At 55.9% G+C, this 13,550-nt stretch overlaps 1 protein-coding gene across 7 annotated transcripts in view; it reads right to left on the bottom strand.

Moving 5' to 3' along the window:
• The window catches only part of macf1a (microtubule actin crosslinking factor 1a), a 122,217-nt gene that overhangs the window by 85,184 nt on the left and 23,483 nt on the right, over positions 1-13,550 (bottom strand). For all 7 annotated transcript variants that reach the window (XM_088931549.1, XM_088931551.1, XM_088931553.1 and 4 more), the window contains exons 2-4: positions 5,501-5,562; positions 2,092-2,181; positions 62-139 (exon numbers count right to left, since the gene is read on the bottom strand). In XM_088931549.1, coding sequence (XP_088787675.1) covers positions 62-139; positions 2,092-2,181; positions 5,501-5,562 — 230 coding nt within the window. The remainder of the gene's footprint in view (positions 1-61; positions 140-2,091; positions 2,182-5,500; positions 5,563-13,550) is intronic.

Here is a 13,550-nt window from a genome sequence, read left to right as displayed (position 1 = left end):
TGCAGGCCCTGAACACCTGTGTCGTACCTGTTTCTGCAGGCCCTGAACACCTGTGTCGTACCTGTCTCTGCTTGAGGAAGTCCAGCGCGATCTGCACGTTCTGCAGCCTGTGGAAACGCATTCGGCCCTTCTCCCTGGGCTGAGAGAGGGAGAGAGAGGGAGGGGGTTACAGGCACAGCAGTTTCCTCCACACAGCCCCACCAAGCAGCTGGGAAGCTCCAGACGCACGCTGCACACACAGAGAGGGAGGGGCAGGAGTCACGCCACTCCAGACCAGTGGGGATATGCAGGCAGTCAGTAATGGCAGGGGGTTCTGGCAGAAGCATGCTGAGACAGTGTCTGTGTCTGTGCGTCTGTCTCTTGACCACAGCTGTCTCAGTGTCCGAGCACCTGGGTCGGGTGCTCCGTCTCAGAACCAGAGCACCGCTCAGTCTCTGTGCCTTCCTGTCTCTCTGTTCGACTCCAGCTGATTGACTGGACCGTTGACAGTGCTGCCAAAGCATGAAGTAAAATGGGTAAGAACTTCTGTCTGTACTGGTCTGTGTCTCTCTGTGTGCTGTCAGTGTAGACAGAGACTGCTCTCTCTGCGTGTGTGTCTCCTGTCCCTGTGCATGACTGTCTCTCTGTGTGCTGTCAGTGTAGACAGAGACTGCTCTCTCTGCATGTGTGTCTCCTGTCCCTGTACATGACTGTCTCTCTGTGTGCGGTCACTGTAGACAGAGACTGCTCTCTCTGCATGTGTCTCCTGTCCCTGTACATGACTGTCTCTCTGTGTGCTGTCAGTGTAGACAGAGACTGCTCTCTCTGCGTGTGTGTCTCCTGTCCCTGTGCATGACTGTCTCTCTGTGTGCTATCAGTGTAGACAGAGACTGCTCTCTCTGCATGTGTCTCCTGTCCCTGTGCATGACTGTCTCTCTGTGTGCTGTCAGTGTAGACAGAGACTGCTCTCTCTGCATGTGTGTCTCCTGTCCCTGTGCATGACTGTCTCTCTGTGTGCTGTCAGTGTAGACAGAGACTGCTCTCTCTGCATGTGTGTCTCCTGTCCCTGTGCATGACTGTCTCTCTGTGTGCTGTCAGTGTAGACAGAGACTGCTCTCTCTGCATGTGTGTCTCCTGTCCCTGTGCATGACTGTTTCCCTGTGTGCTGTCAGTGTAAACAGAGACTGCTCTCTCTGCATGTGTGTCTCCTGTCCCTGTGCCTGACTGCATCTCTGTGTGCTGTCAGTGTAGACAGAGACTGCTCTCTCTGCATGTGTGTCTCCTGTCCCTGTGCATGACTGTCTCTCTGTGTGCTGTCAGTGTAGACAGAGACTACTCTCTCTGCATGTGTGTCTCCTGTCCCTATGCTGACTGTCTCTCTGTGTGCGGTCACTGTAGACAGAGACTGCTCTCTCTGCATGTGTGTCTCCTGTCCCTGTGCGTGACTGTCTCTCTGTGTGCTGTCAGTGTAGACAGAGACTGCTCTCTCTGCATGTGTGTCTCCTGTCCCTGTACATGACTGTCTCTCTGTGTGCTGTCAGTGTAGACAGAGACTGCTCTCTCTGCATGTGTGTCTCCTGTCCCTGTGCGTGACTGTCTCTCTGTGTGCTGTCAGTGGACACACTGTGCAGAGACTCCACTCCATGCACTGCGGTGTGGGGGTGTTAGTTCCTGCGTTTATCATGGAGTGGGGGGTACATACTCCCTGGCATCCCTCGTCCTCCCTGTCCTCCCAGATCAGGGGAGGAGCGCGTGGCACACATGCTCTCCGTGTGGAGCACACGCCCTTCTGCCAACGAGACAGAGAGAGACAGAGAGCAGATGAAGGCGGGAGGAAGAGGAAGAGCCAGGAGAAAGCACAGTCATTCCCACCATCCGCTGTCAGCCAGCAGGGGGGAGGGGGGCTCCCCCCAGATCAGACCGGTGCTGTAAAGAAGAGGAGTGGAAACAAGGCAGCTGGGTGGTCCTGCAGGGGCTCCAGGAGAGACACACCCACTCAGAGACCCCACAGCCAGAGGGAAACGCTCCCAAGGCGTTTAGCAATACTGGAGGTGGAAAACGACATGGGCGCTCGTTAAGAGAAACCGAGGCCTCCCCACCCTGCGGCCTCACCAGAGTGACTCCGGACAGCACCTCCAGCAGAGAGACAAGGTTGTGTCCATCACGCAAGTCCTCATACAGGTCAGTGATGTGTTTCCGCACCTGAGAAGAAGACAGAGACAGTCAGAGGCTCTCCAGGCGCCGGTCCTGCACTTCCTACAGCACAGTCTGTACTTGGGTCTGTCAGTCAGTCACGCTGACAGTGTCCGTCACTGTGACGATCAGTCACAGTGTCAGGCAGAGTGACAGTGACCATCAGTCACAGTGTCAGTGTTAGCCAGTGTCTATCAGAATTACGGTGTCTGTTAGAATAACAGTGTTTTTCTTCTTTGATTCATTTCAGAAAATTTTACAGCCAAAGTACTTGAGAAACTCTTCAGGAATGAATGAATGCTGCAAATCCGTGTAAAAGAGTTCAGTGCAGAGGAGTATCTAAGTTCTTTCAGTTTATTGAAAACAGATCAAAAATAAAACTTCATTACAGAGTCCTGCAGTAGAGGACTGAAGTAAAAAAACTGTACAGTACCACCATTCTCCAGCAGGGGGCAACACACACCTTCCAATCACACACTACAGCTCAGATACAATAGACTGGTCACAGACAGAGTCACCAAACTCTCCATTCTGTCTCTGCTGCCTGGGACACAGAGCAGTGGCCACCAAATAAGTTCAGGTGATCTTGTGTTTATTCTTTAAGAGGTTGGTTTAGAGAAAATTAAGGGTGAGGCACATGCTACACTGTGACTGCCAGGCCAACATCATGTGAACATTACCAGTCACAGGGCTCTAGACTCTTCTAGTCCCTGTGGAGTCCAGCACACTGACACAGCCCAGTCACAGGGCTCTAGACTCTTCTAGTCCCTGTGGAGTCCAGCACACTGACACAGCCCAGTCACAGGGCTCTAGACTCTTCTAGTCCCTGTGGAGTCCAGCACACCGACACAGCCCAGTCACAGGGCTCTAGACTCTTCTAGTGCCTGTGGAGTCCAGCACACTGACACGGCCCAGTCACAGGGCTCTAGACTCTTCTAGTGCCTGTGGAGTCCAGCACACTGACACGGCCCAGTCACAGGCTCTAGACTCTTCTAGTCCCTGTGGAGTCCAGCACACTGACACAGCCCAGTCACAGGGCTCTAGACTCTTCTAGTCCCTGTGGAGTCCAGCACACTGACACAGCCCAGTCACAGGGCTCTAGACTCTTCTAGTCCCTGTGGAGTCCAGCACACTGACACAGCCCAGTCACAGGGCTCTAGACTCTTCTAGTCCCTGTGGAGTCCAGCACACCGACACAGCCCAGTCACAGGGCTCTAGACTCTTCTAGTGCCTGTGGAGTCCAGCACACTGACACGGCCCAGTCACAGGGCTCTAGACTCTTCTAGTGCCTGTGGAGTCCAGCACACTGACACGGCCCAGTCACAGGGCTCTAGACTCCTCTAGTCCCTGTGGAGTCCAGCACACTGACAAAGCCCAGTCACAGGCTCTAGACTCTTCTAGCCCCTGTGGAGTCCAGCACACTGACAAAGCCCAGTCACAGGCTCTAGACTCTTCTAGTCCCTGTGGAGTCCAGCACACTGACACAGCCCAGTCACAGGCTCTAGACTCTTCTAGTCCCTGTGGAGTCCAGCACACTGACACGGCCCAGTCACAGGCTCTAGACTCTTCTAGTGCCTGTGGAGTCCAGCACACTGACACGGCCCAGTCACAGGGCTCTAGACTCTTCTAGTGCCTGTGGAGTCCAGCACACTGACACGGCCCAGTCACAGGGCTCTAGACTCTTCTAGTGCCTGTGGAGTCCAGCACACTGACACGGCCCAGTCACAGGGCTCTAGACTCCTCTAGTCCCTGTGGAGTCCAGCACACTGACACGGCCCAGTCACAGGGCTCTAGACTCCTCTAGTCCCTGTGGAGTCCAGCACACTGACACAGCCCAGTCACAGGGCTCTAGACTCTTCTAGTCCCTGTGGAGTCCAGGACACTGACACAGCCCAGTCACAGGCTCTAGACTCTTCTAGTCCCTGTGGAGTCCAGCACACTGACACAGCCCAGTCACAGGGCTCTAGTCTCTTCTAGTCCCTGTGGTGTCCAGCACACTGACAAAGCCCAGTCACAGGCTCTAGACTCTTCTAGTCCCTGTGGAGTCCAGCACACTGACACGGCCCAGTCACAGGCTCTAGACTCTTCTAGTCCCTGTGGAGTCCAGCACACTGACACAGCCCAGTCGCAGGGCTCTAGACTCTTCTAGTCCCTGTGGAGTCCAGCACACTGACACAGCCCAGTCACAGGCTCTAGACTCTTCTAGTCCCTGTGGAGTCCAGGACACTGACACAGCCCAGTCACAGGGCTCTAGACTCCTCTAGTCTCTGTGGAGTCCAGCAAACTGACACAGCCCAGTCACAGGCTCTAGACTCTTCTAGTCCCTGTGGAGTCCAGGACACTGACACAGCCCAGTCACAGGGCTCTAGACTCTTCTAGTCCCTGTGGAGTCCAGCAAACTGACACGGCCCAGTCACAGGCTCTAGACTCTTCTAGTGCCTGTGGAGTCCAGCACACTGACACGGCCCAGTCACAGGGCTCTAGACTCTTCTAGTGCCTGTGGAGTCCAGCACACTGACACGGCCCAGTCACAGGGCTCTAGACTCTTCTAGTCCCTGTGGAGTCCAGCACACTGACACAGCCCAGTCACAGGCTCTAGACTCTTCTAGTCCCTGTGGAGTCCAGCACACTGACACAGCCCAGTCACAGGGCTCTAGACTTCTAGTCCCTGTGGAGTCCAGCACACTGACAAAGCCCAGTCACAGGCTCTAGACTCTTCTAGTCCCTGTGGAGTCCAGCACACTGACACAGCCCAGTCACAGGGCTCTAGACTCTTCTAGTCCCTGTGGAGTCCAGCACACTGACACAGCCCAGTCACAGGCTCTAGACTCCTCTAGTCCCTGTGGAGTCCAGCACACTGACACAGCCCAGTCACAGGCTCTAGACTCTTCTAGTCCCTGTGGAGTCCAGCACACTGACACGGCCCAGTCACAGGGCTCTAGACTCTTCTAGTCCCTGTGGAGTCCAGCACCGACACAGCCCAGTCGCAGGGCTCTAGACTCTTCCAGTCCCTGTGGAGTCCAGCACACTGACACAGCCCAGTCACAGGCTCTAGACTCTTCTAGTCCCTGTGGAGTCCAGCACACTGACACGGCCCAGTCACAGGGCTCTAGACTCTTCTAGTCCCTGTGGAGTCCAGCACCGACACAGCCCAGTCGCAGGCTCTACACTCCTCTAGTCCCTGTGGAGTCCAGCACACTGACACAGCCCAGTCACAGGCTCTAGACTCTTCTAGTCCCTGTGGAGTCCAGCACCGACACAGCCCAGTCGCAGGGCTCTAGACTCTTCCAGTCCCTGTGGAGTCCAGTAGGTAACAGAGGAAGAGTACCTTGATGAGGTGCTTGTTGACCCATTTTGTGAAAGTTTTCTTTTGGACTCGGTCCCGCTCATCTGCAGAGAGAGAAATACAAAAACATCAGTTTCTGCACTGTAACCACAAGCACAACCACAGGGCTCCTCTGCTGCAGTCTGCTGTCCTGCTGCGCTGGGAGGTTGGAGGGTGCTGACACAGGCCCAGAGGACCCAGGGACACAGGACAGCAGCACAGGTATTTTACCTGGACCCTGACTGCACCCGTATTATAAAGAGTACCTGGGGTTCCTCACTGTGTTGTGGTGTCAGGAAGCAGAGAGACTGAGGGAGAACAGAGAGAAGCTCTACAGATGCTGTACCTAGATCGCCTTGCTTGAGTGTCCTTGCCCGGCGCTCGTGCGCTCAGTGTCGCACCCCCGGCGCTCACACGCGCTCAGTGTCGCACCCCCGGCGCTCACACGCGCTCAGTGTCGCACTCACAGCCTGCAGTCTGTATGCAGACTCTCTGAACCTGCGCTGTCAGACTGAGCTCCCCAGGAGCCTGCAGGGTCTCTGCTTTTGGCTTTCCTCCACCTTCAGCCCCTCACTAACTGAACCGACCCTCTTAGTGAGTTAACTGAGTGATCGACTGATTACTCTCATGAACAGACCACACTGAACACTCCTCTCCCAGGCCTGCAGACAAGCTTGACAGCTGCTGTGCCTCCACTCCAGCCAGTCTGTTCTCGCCTGGTCAGTCAATAAAAAGATCGATGAAAGTGATCGAGCTGGAAAGGCCTGGACAAGGAAGTGAGCGTTAAGACCATTGAATTATTTTTTTTAATCATTGTATTGATCTTATTTTTAACGTTGTCAAGTCAAATTAGAACAATGGAGCCTTTTTAAAAGTGGCTGTACAGTGAAAAACACCGACGTGCTTCTGATGTGAAAGCATCGTGAAACAAGGACTCGAGAGGCGCAGACAGGAAAGAGAGGAACTCCCTCCAAAGAGGAGGAGGAGGATGAAGATTGGCCCTGCGTGTTGTGGAGCTGCTGGCCAGCTACTGTAATTCAATTCAAGGTACTGTATCCGAGCCACTTCAGTGATGACCCCCCACCCCCAACTGGCTGTGCGTGTTTACCCTGTAGCCATGGCGACCGTGAGATAGCAGCACCGAGCTCTCTCACCTCCTCGCTCGCTCGCTCACACAGCTACGGTCCTGCAGCACAGGAGCACACGCACAGGGCAGCAAGGCCTGCCAGCAGGCTCAAAGATACACAGACCCCATCAGAAACAGGTACTCAGGAGCAAGCGTACAGACTGAAGAAGTAAGAAGATCAGTGATGGTTCTGGTGGCGTCTGCCAGGGAGGAGCTAAAAGCACCATCAAACACCTGTCAAACCCCCCTGCATATCCCCCCCAAAACAGACCACGACCCCTGGGGTGTAGGCATCATCCCCATCATCCAGCACCCTCCATTTCCCAGGTGTGACTGTCTGGACCTGATGCAGGTACACAGATACAGGAAGGTTATGAACCTCAGATGTCTATGTGCATCATTTTACCAGCCTGTAGCTCTATAAAGCAGACAGATCAGGCTGGAACAACAGTGTAAAACCCAGAGTGGATCAGACTGCTGTAGGCTGGGAATCTGGCTGAAAAACCCTGCCGTTGAGGTAATAACAAAAACAGACAGATGGCATCAGGGCAGAGCAAAGTGTGGGTCGCAGTGTACCAGGGCTTCCACAGCACAGTCACAAGCGCGAGACACAGTCACAGTGGGGTCCAGAGCACAGTAGGGCCAAGTGAGAGTGGAAAAGCACGGTAAATCGGGTGAATGTGGTGAGAGAGGGGCTCCACACAGTCCAGTGATAGTGGGGCACAGCACAGTAACACAAGGGTAGAGCATAATTACAGCAGAGCTCAGTGACAAAGGCACAGCACAGTCAAATGGGGTGCAGCACAGAGATACGGGGGTACAGACACTGTCCCTGACAGCACACACATACTGACCTACGCAGCACATGAGAGAGGCGAGATGAGTGTTCAGGCTGCGCTCACGGCTGTAAACAGGCCACATGCTTCCTGTTTAGTGTCCAGTCGAGCCCTCGGTAGCACCTGCTTCCCTCCGCTGGCCTCTGTCCGCAGACAGCCGGACGCAGAGGGGGAGGCCCCGACGACAGCCCGGACGCGGAGACGCGTCGGTCGTTCCTGGAAGCGCACGAGAGCGCCAGGCCACAGGGCTCCGCTCCTCCCTCTCGGCCTCCGTCTCACTCCCTCGCTCGCCCTCCTCCTCCGCCTGCTGCTGCTACCATTCCTAGCCCAGGCTCGGAGCGACAGACTGCCAAGCACATGTGTCCCAGTCGGACAGAGAGCACGAGCACGAGCACGTCCCTCCCCCTCTCCAGACGCGCGCGGGGACTTCCTCTGCTCCCTCCCTCTTCTCTTCTGTGTTCCTGTCTTCTGGTCTCTCTCCCCCTTCCTCTCTGTGCCCTATCCTCCTCTCTCTCTCCCTGCCTGCCTGCCTCCCACAACAGCGTCTGTCCAGGCGAGCAGACGACGGCGCTCTCTTGAAGACACTGCGTGACACACACATTCGACTCGCGGTGCTAATCAGACCACCTCAACACAGGCGCCGGCAGCAGCTGCCTTCAACCGGCTCTCCAGAGAGGAGGAGAAACGGACGCAGGAAATTCGCTCGGTTGCCAGTACAGTCGTTGCGTTAAAGAGAACAGGAGCACGACAGGGGAACTGCCTCGTGCCTCCTGTTGATTCTGAGCAGCCTGTCAAAGCAGTGCGAACAGCAGGAGGTCAAGAGCCCGATGAGCAAGGAGAGCAGAGGCTGGGATCCCCAATATCCAGAGTCGGAGAGCTAATTATTTATATGGCTCCTAATGAGAGGAGACAGGTGTCACGTTCCCTCGCCTTCTCATAAAATTCCGCTAGAAATGTCTCTCCCAGCCCCTGGGATGAACAAGCCTGCTGGCTGAGCCGGCTGACAAACACCAGGCGGAGCAGAGCACCGGAGACGGAGGCCTCCCTGGTCGTGTCCAGCCGCTGTCCGGGGCCAGGTGTCCGTCCGGAGGCGCCTCTAAGAGTCAAGCACCCCCCAACTGTCCTAGATCTGTCCTGGGATCAGCACAACTCTGTGTGGCTCTTCCCATCCTGCATGACTTCTGAAACCATGGCTCGCCCCAGGCCTCTCCTCTCCGGACTCCCAGGAACAGGATTCTCTCCCGTTCCAGCATTACGAGTGCCACTCCCAGCAGCTGCGGCGCTCATTAAGATCTGGCAGCCTGCGTGAGCAGCTCCATCATGGTGTCGGTGCCAAACAGTGTCACAGGGCAGCGCTCCGAAACTCCGGTTTTGGACTTGACAGCTCGCCAGCCCTGCTATCAGTGACACAGCACAGCACCAATTACAGCCGAACAACAAGAGGTCTGATGAGAGACCTCATCAGCAGAGAGAGGAGAGAGGTGCGAGCTGGCGATGTCTCTCCCTCTCTCTCTCTCTCTCTCCTTTCCCTCTGTGCCTCTCTTTCTCTGTCCCACTGTATCTCTCTGTGACCCAAATATCAGCCCGGTCAGAGCTCCAGATTCTGCATCCCAGAACAATCAGAACAATACCGATCACTCCTTCCTCACTCTGTCATGTTCTGCCCTTTTCTCCTCTTAATTCTGCAGCAGCATAGTTGAGCTTTATAGTGCCTTATCTGTGCTGCTCCCTGCTGCCTTCCCAGTTGCTCCAGGCCGGAAACTTCAAACTAAGGCACTGAACTCTGACAGCTGCAGACACTGGAAGTGTCCTGCGATAAGGGTATCAGACACACAAACAAACAGCATCACCGACATGAACAAGACAAAAACAACAGCAATAGCATCTGTCACAGTAGAACCAGCATACTACTAGCCATGCAGACACAGTGGTACTACAGCAGCACTGGCTGCAGTAACTGCTGGGAGCTGTGCAAAATGGCTCTAACAGTCGCATCAGAGAACTAAACAAAACCAAAGCAAAATTTCCCCAGCCAGAGGGAGAAGCCGCCTGAGCCGAGCCCCCTCCCTCATCACAACAGACTGCAGGCCCCTGCCTGACACCGTCCACAGGTCCCCAAAGCTAAACGGAGACAAACGGAGCAACCAGACCGCCAGCCCTGCCCAGACAGCAAACCTGCGTCGGATCCTGCCCCGTCACCATCTCCCCTCCCTCGCACATTCCTCTCCTCCGTTCTTCCTTTTCCTATCTCGGCACGCTTCGTCCTGACCCTCCGCAATCTATAAATACCAGGCGCTGCGTAGCCTTAAGATGACAGAGAGCGCTTATCCCCTCTCCCTCCCCTCTTCCCTTTTATCAAGGCTAATCTGTCTCTCATTCAGGCGTAGTAGAAAGTTCTCTCCCCCCCCCCTCTTTCCCAGTGCTAATCTCTCTCTTGCAGTAGTGGCACTGGCAGCCTGGCACAGCTTAGAGTCCGTCTCCCCCTCCCTGCGCTGACCCCGCACCCCAAGGCCTCTTCCCCGGATCTCTCCTGTCCCCTGTCCCTCTTTCCAGCCCCCTGTGCCCTCACAGGTCAGTCAGCTGCTCACATCGCCAGAACACATACAGAGATTCAGAAGACAAACTACAGCAAAATGACAAGCGAAAACTACAGAGGAGAAACTGTTTAAAACCATGATGTTGAATCACACAGGCTGAACCCTGAACCCCACACTCCCCCCAGCACTACTGAGCCCTGAACCCCACACTCCCCCCAGCACTACTGAGCCCTGAACCCCACACTCCCCCCAGCACTACTGAGCCCTGAACCCCACACTCACCCCAGCACTACTGAGCCCTGAACCCCACACTCCCCCAGCACTACTGAGCCCTGAACCCCACACTCCCCCCAGCACTACTGAGCCCTGAACCCCACACTCCCCCCACCACTACTGAGCCCTGAACCCCACACTCCCCCAGAGGTACAGAGCTACATGTGGTTTGTGGTATCTGAACCAAGAGAGGAGTGTGAGAACCCTGGTGAAAACAAACCAGCAAACAGACCAGCCTCCCGCTTCACTATAGTCAGGAGCACTCCAGATTTTACCTGCAGCATGACTGCAGCAGAAATACAGGTACATTTCTATTGTTTTAACTATGCTCATGAACTTCAAACCAAGAAAAAAAAACAAGACGTGTCCAGGTTTTAGCGCTCCATGCAAGAGCTTTCCAGTTGGTAACACCTGAAGTGGGTCAGGCTGCTGTGCACTTGGAGTCTGATTCATTTCCCCTGCTTTCTAATGATAAAGTCTGAGAGATGTAATATTTTCCAGAAGCTTGCCCACTTCCCGTCTCTAGCTCTAACTCATGGGTGACTTTATTAGCCGAGATCAAACGTGTTCCTTGTGTCTGGCCTCTTCTGCACTTTGCAGGCAGACAGACCCTGTTAGAGAACATCTGCAGCTCAGGTCCAGCCCTGTCCAGTGTTCCCTGCTTCCTTCTGTCTTTGTCTCCACCCCACTTCACCCCAGCTCCAGTCCCGGGCTCCCCCAGGTGCGACGCCCTGGGACAGAGCCCTCAGCTCAGCCCTGGAGCTTTTGCAGTACTGAGCCCCACCCACCTGCCCTCCAGCTCACACTGAGGCCTCTTCCTGAGCGCTGCTATTAATAGACCAGCGTGTACTTCCACTCGCATACACACTGCCACACACTCTCGCACTCGCACGCACACACATAGCCACACATTCTCGCACTCGTGCGTGCACGCACACAGCCACACACTCGCACGCACACAGCCACACACACTCCCGCACGCACTCTCGCACTCGTGCACACGCACGCACAGTGCCACGCTCTCGGACAGACACATTGATATAGATGCATATTCATGTGCGCACGCACACACACACACACACACACACACAAGCACACACACAAGCACACAAGCACACAAGCACACACACACCTACATGCTCCCATTTCCAAGCAGTCTGATCCGCTCCAGGCTTTAAAAGCTGAGGGGCTCCTTACACAGACTGTGATGCATGAAACAGAAACACCTCTGAAGCCCCACAGGCCCACCAGTACAGCACAGCACAGGCCCACCAGTACAGCACAGCATTGACCCAGCAGTGCTCAACAGAGCCACAGCTCCACGCGTCAGGATGGAGCAACACTGTGCAAGCCCCACATGCCCGGCTCCGCAGCACACCGGAAACGCCTGGGATGTCTTCCTTTGCAACGCGAGGCGATTCTCCTCTGCCGGGCTCTGGGTCTCGGAGGATGGGCGCATGTGAACGGAGCAAGGCCCGGCAGGTTACTGTACCTCTCTCCCTGGCGGCCCGGCGCTGTCGGCGGTACAACCAGACTCCCGCGGCGGAGAGGAAGTGTGCAGCGAGGAAGACGAGAGTGGTCAGGACAGAGGGATCCAGAACGTCCATCTCTACCCCCGCCTGTGTGTGTCTGTCCGACTCCCTGTACCCCCGCCTGTGTGTGTCTGTCCGACTCCCTGTACCCCCGCCTGTGTGTGTCTGTCCGACTCCCTGTACCCCCGCCTGTGTGTGTCTGTCCGACTCCCTGTACCCCCGCCTGTGTGTGTCTGACCGGCTCCCTGTACCCCCGCCTGTGTGTGTCTGACCGGCTCCCTGTACCCCCGCCTGTGTGTGTCTGACCGGCTCCCTGTACCCCCGCCTGTCCGACTCCCTGTACCCCCGCCTATGTGTGTCTGACTGACTCCCTGTACCCCCACCTGTCCGACTCCCTGTACCGCCGCCTGTCTCCGAGTGGCTCTCCCTCAGCCCCTCTCTCCCTCCCTATATCTCTGCTACATCCACGTCTCTATCCCACATCTTCCAAAACTCAAACCAGGAGGGGCTGATGTGGTCTGGGATGCGTTCTCTCTCCGGGCGCAGTCCTCAAACTCGTCCAGCTTTCGGACGTGCGGTCTCCCCAACTCTCGCTAGCTCTCCGTTCCTTACAGCTGCTCTTCTGTTTCATCTGGAGTTTTCTCTCTATCTGTGCCGACTCTGCCTCTCTCGCCCCCCTCTCCGACACTCTTACACTGAATTCCTTTGCACTGATACAAGCTCTGGGCTTTTAGCTGTTGCTCAGCACACAGTTAAACAAAATAAAAAAAGATCTAGATGTAGGAAAAATAGTTTGATCTCTTCCCTCCCGCAGAGGAAAACCACCGAATCCAGCCCCTCCCCCACATCTGTACGTCTCTGTGTATAGCCGCGCGTTTGTGAGTGCTGGGATCTCTCTCCAGCAGGCAGGCTGGGCTCGGGCAGAGAAGGGAACACAGTCTCTCCGAGAGCCAGGACCAGCAGCACACAGCCGCAAGGCTCCACAGTCTGAACGCACCCAGAGCCCAGTGGGCTGCGTGTGTCAGGCGGGGTCCGTCAGAGTCCCGCTACTGCACTGGGGCCGCTGGCGGCGCGACGCTCACACAGTCTCCAGCAGGACAGCACGTCTCCGCTGCCCCGCCACGAGACGCCTGTCCCACACGAGCCCCTGAATTACAGCCCTCCCCCCAGACAGACCAGGGATGATGTCAGAGATTCAGCATCTCGAGCCGGAGTGACTCAGACACACAGACCATCGGGGGGGAGAGAGAGGAGCGACGGGGGAGAGGAGAGAGGAGAGAGGCCGGAGCGACGGAGGAGAGGAGAGAGGAGAGAGGGATGGAGTGAGAGTACTACACTGCAACAATAACAGGAAAGAGCAGCCCCCAGCCCCCAGTCCTGACCTGTGTCCGAATCTCCGAGCGAGGAGCCACACAGAGCTAGAAACACACCAGCCACAGCACAAGAGGAGCCAGGAGCAGACCTAAGGATCTGGGGCTACCTCTGTCAACCCCAGAGCCACTGAGCCCAGCTAGGAGAGAGCACCAGGGGGGAAGGCAGCAGCAGAGGAAAGGAGTCTTTCCTGGGAACAGGACAGCAGGTGTGTATACGCCATCAGCTTCCTGCTCCACTGGGCGTTACTGCTCGGCCGCACTGCCGTCTGCTCAGCACAACGTTTCCACAGTGCCACAGAGCTCCTTCAGTATGGACAGCAGGGTCTGCTCAGAGACTGGGGTCAGTGAGGGCCAGATTGGGGTGACATTACAGGGC

The sequence above is a fragment of the Atractosteus spatula genome, chromosome 14 (genome assembly GCF_055471065.1).
Source record: "Atractosteus spatula isolate fAtrSpa1 chromosome 14, fAtrSpa1.hap1, whole genome shotgun sequence".
Taxonomy (NCBI): Eukaryota; Metazoa; Chordata; class Actinopteri; order Semionotiformes; family Lepisosteidae; genus Atractosteus; species Atractosteus spatula.
Note: the sequence above shows the minus strand (reverse complement) of the source record. Positions and strands in the feature narration are given on the sequence as shown.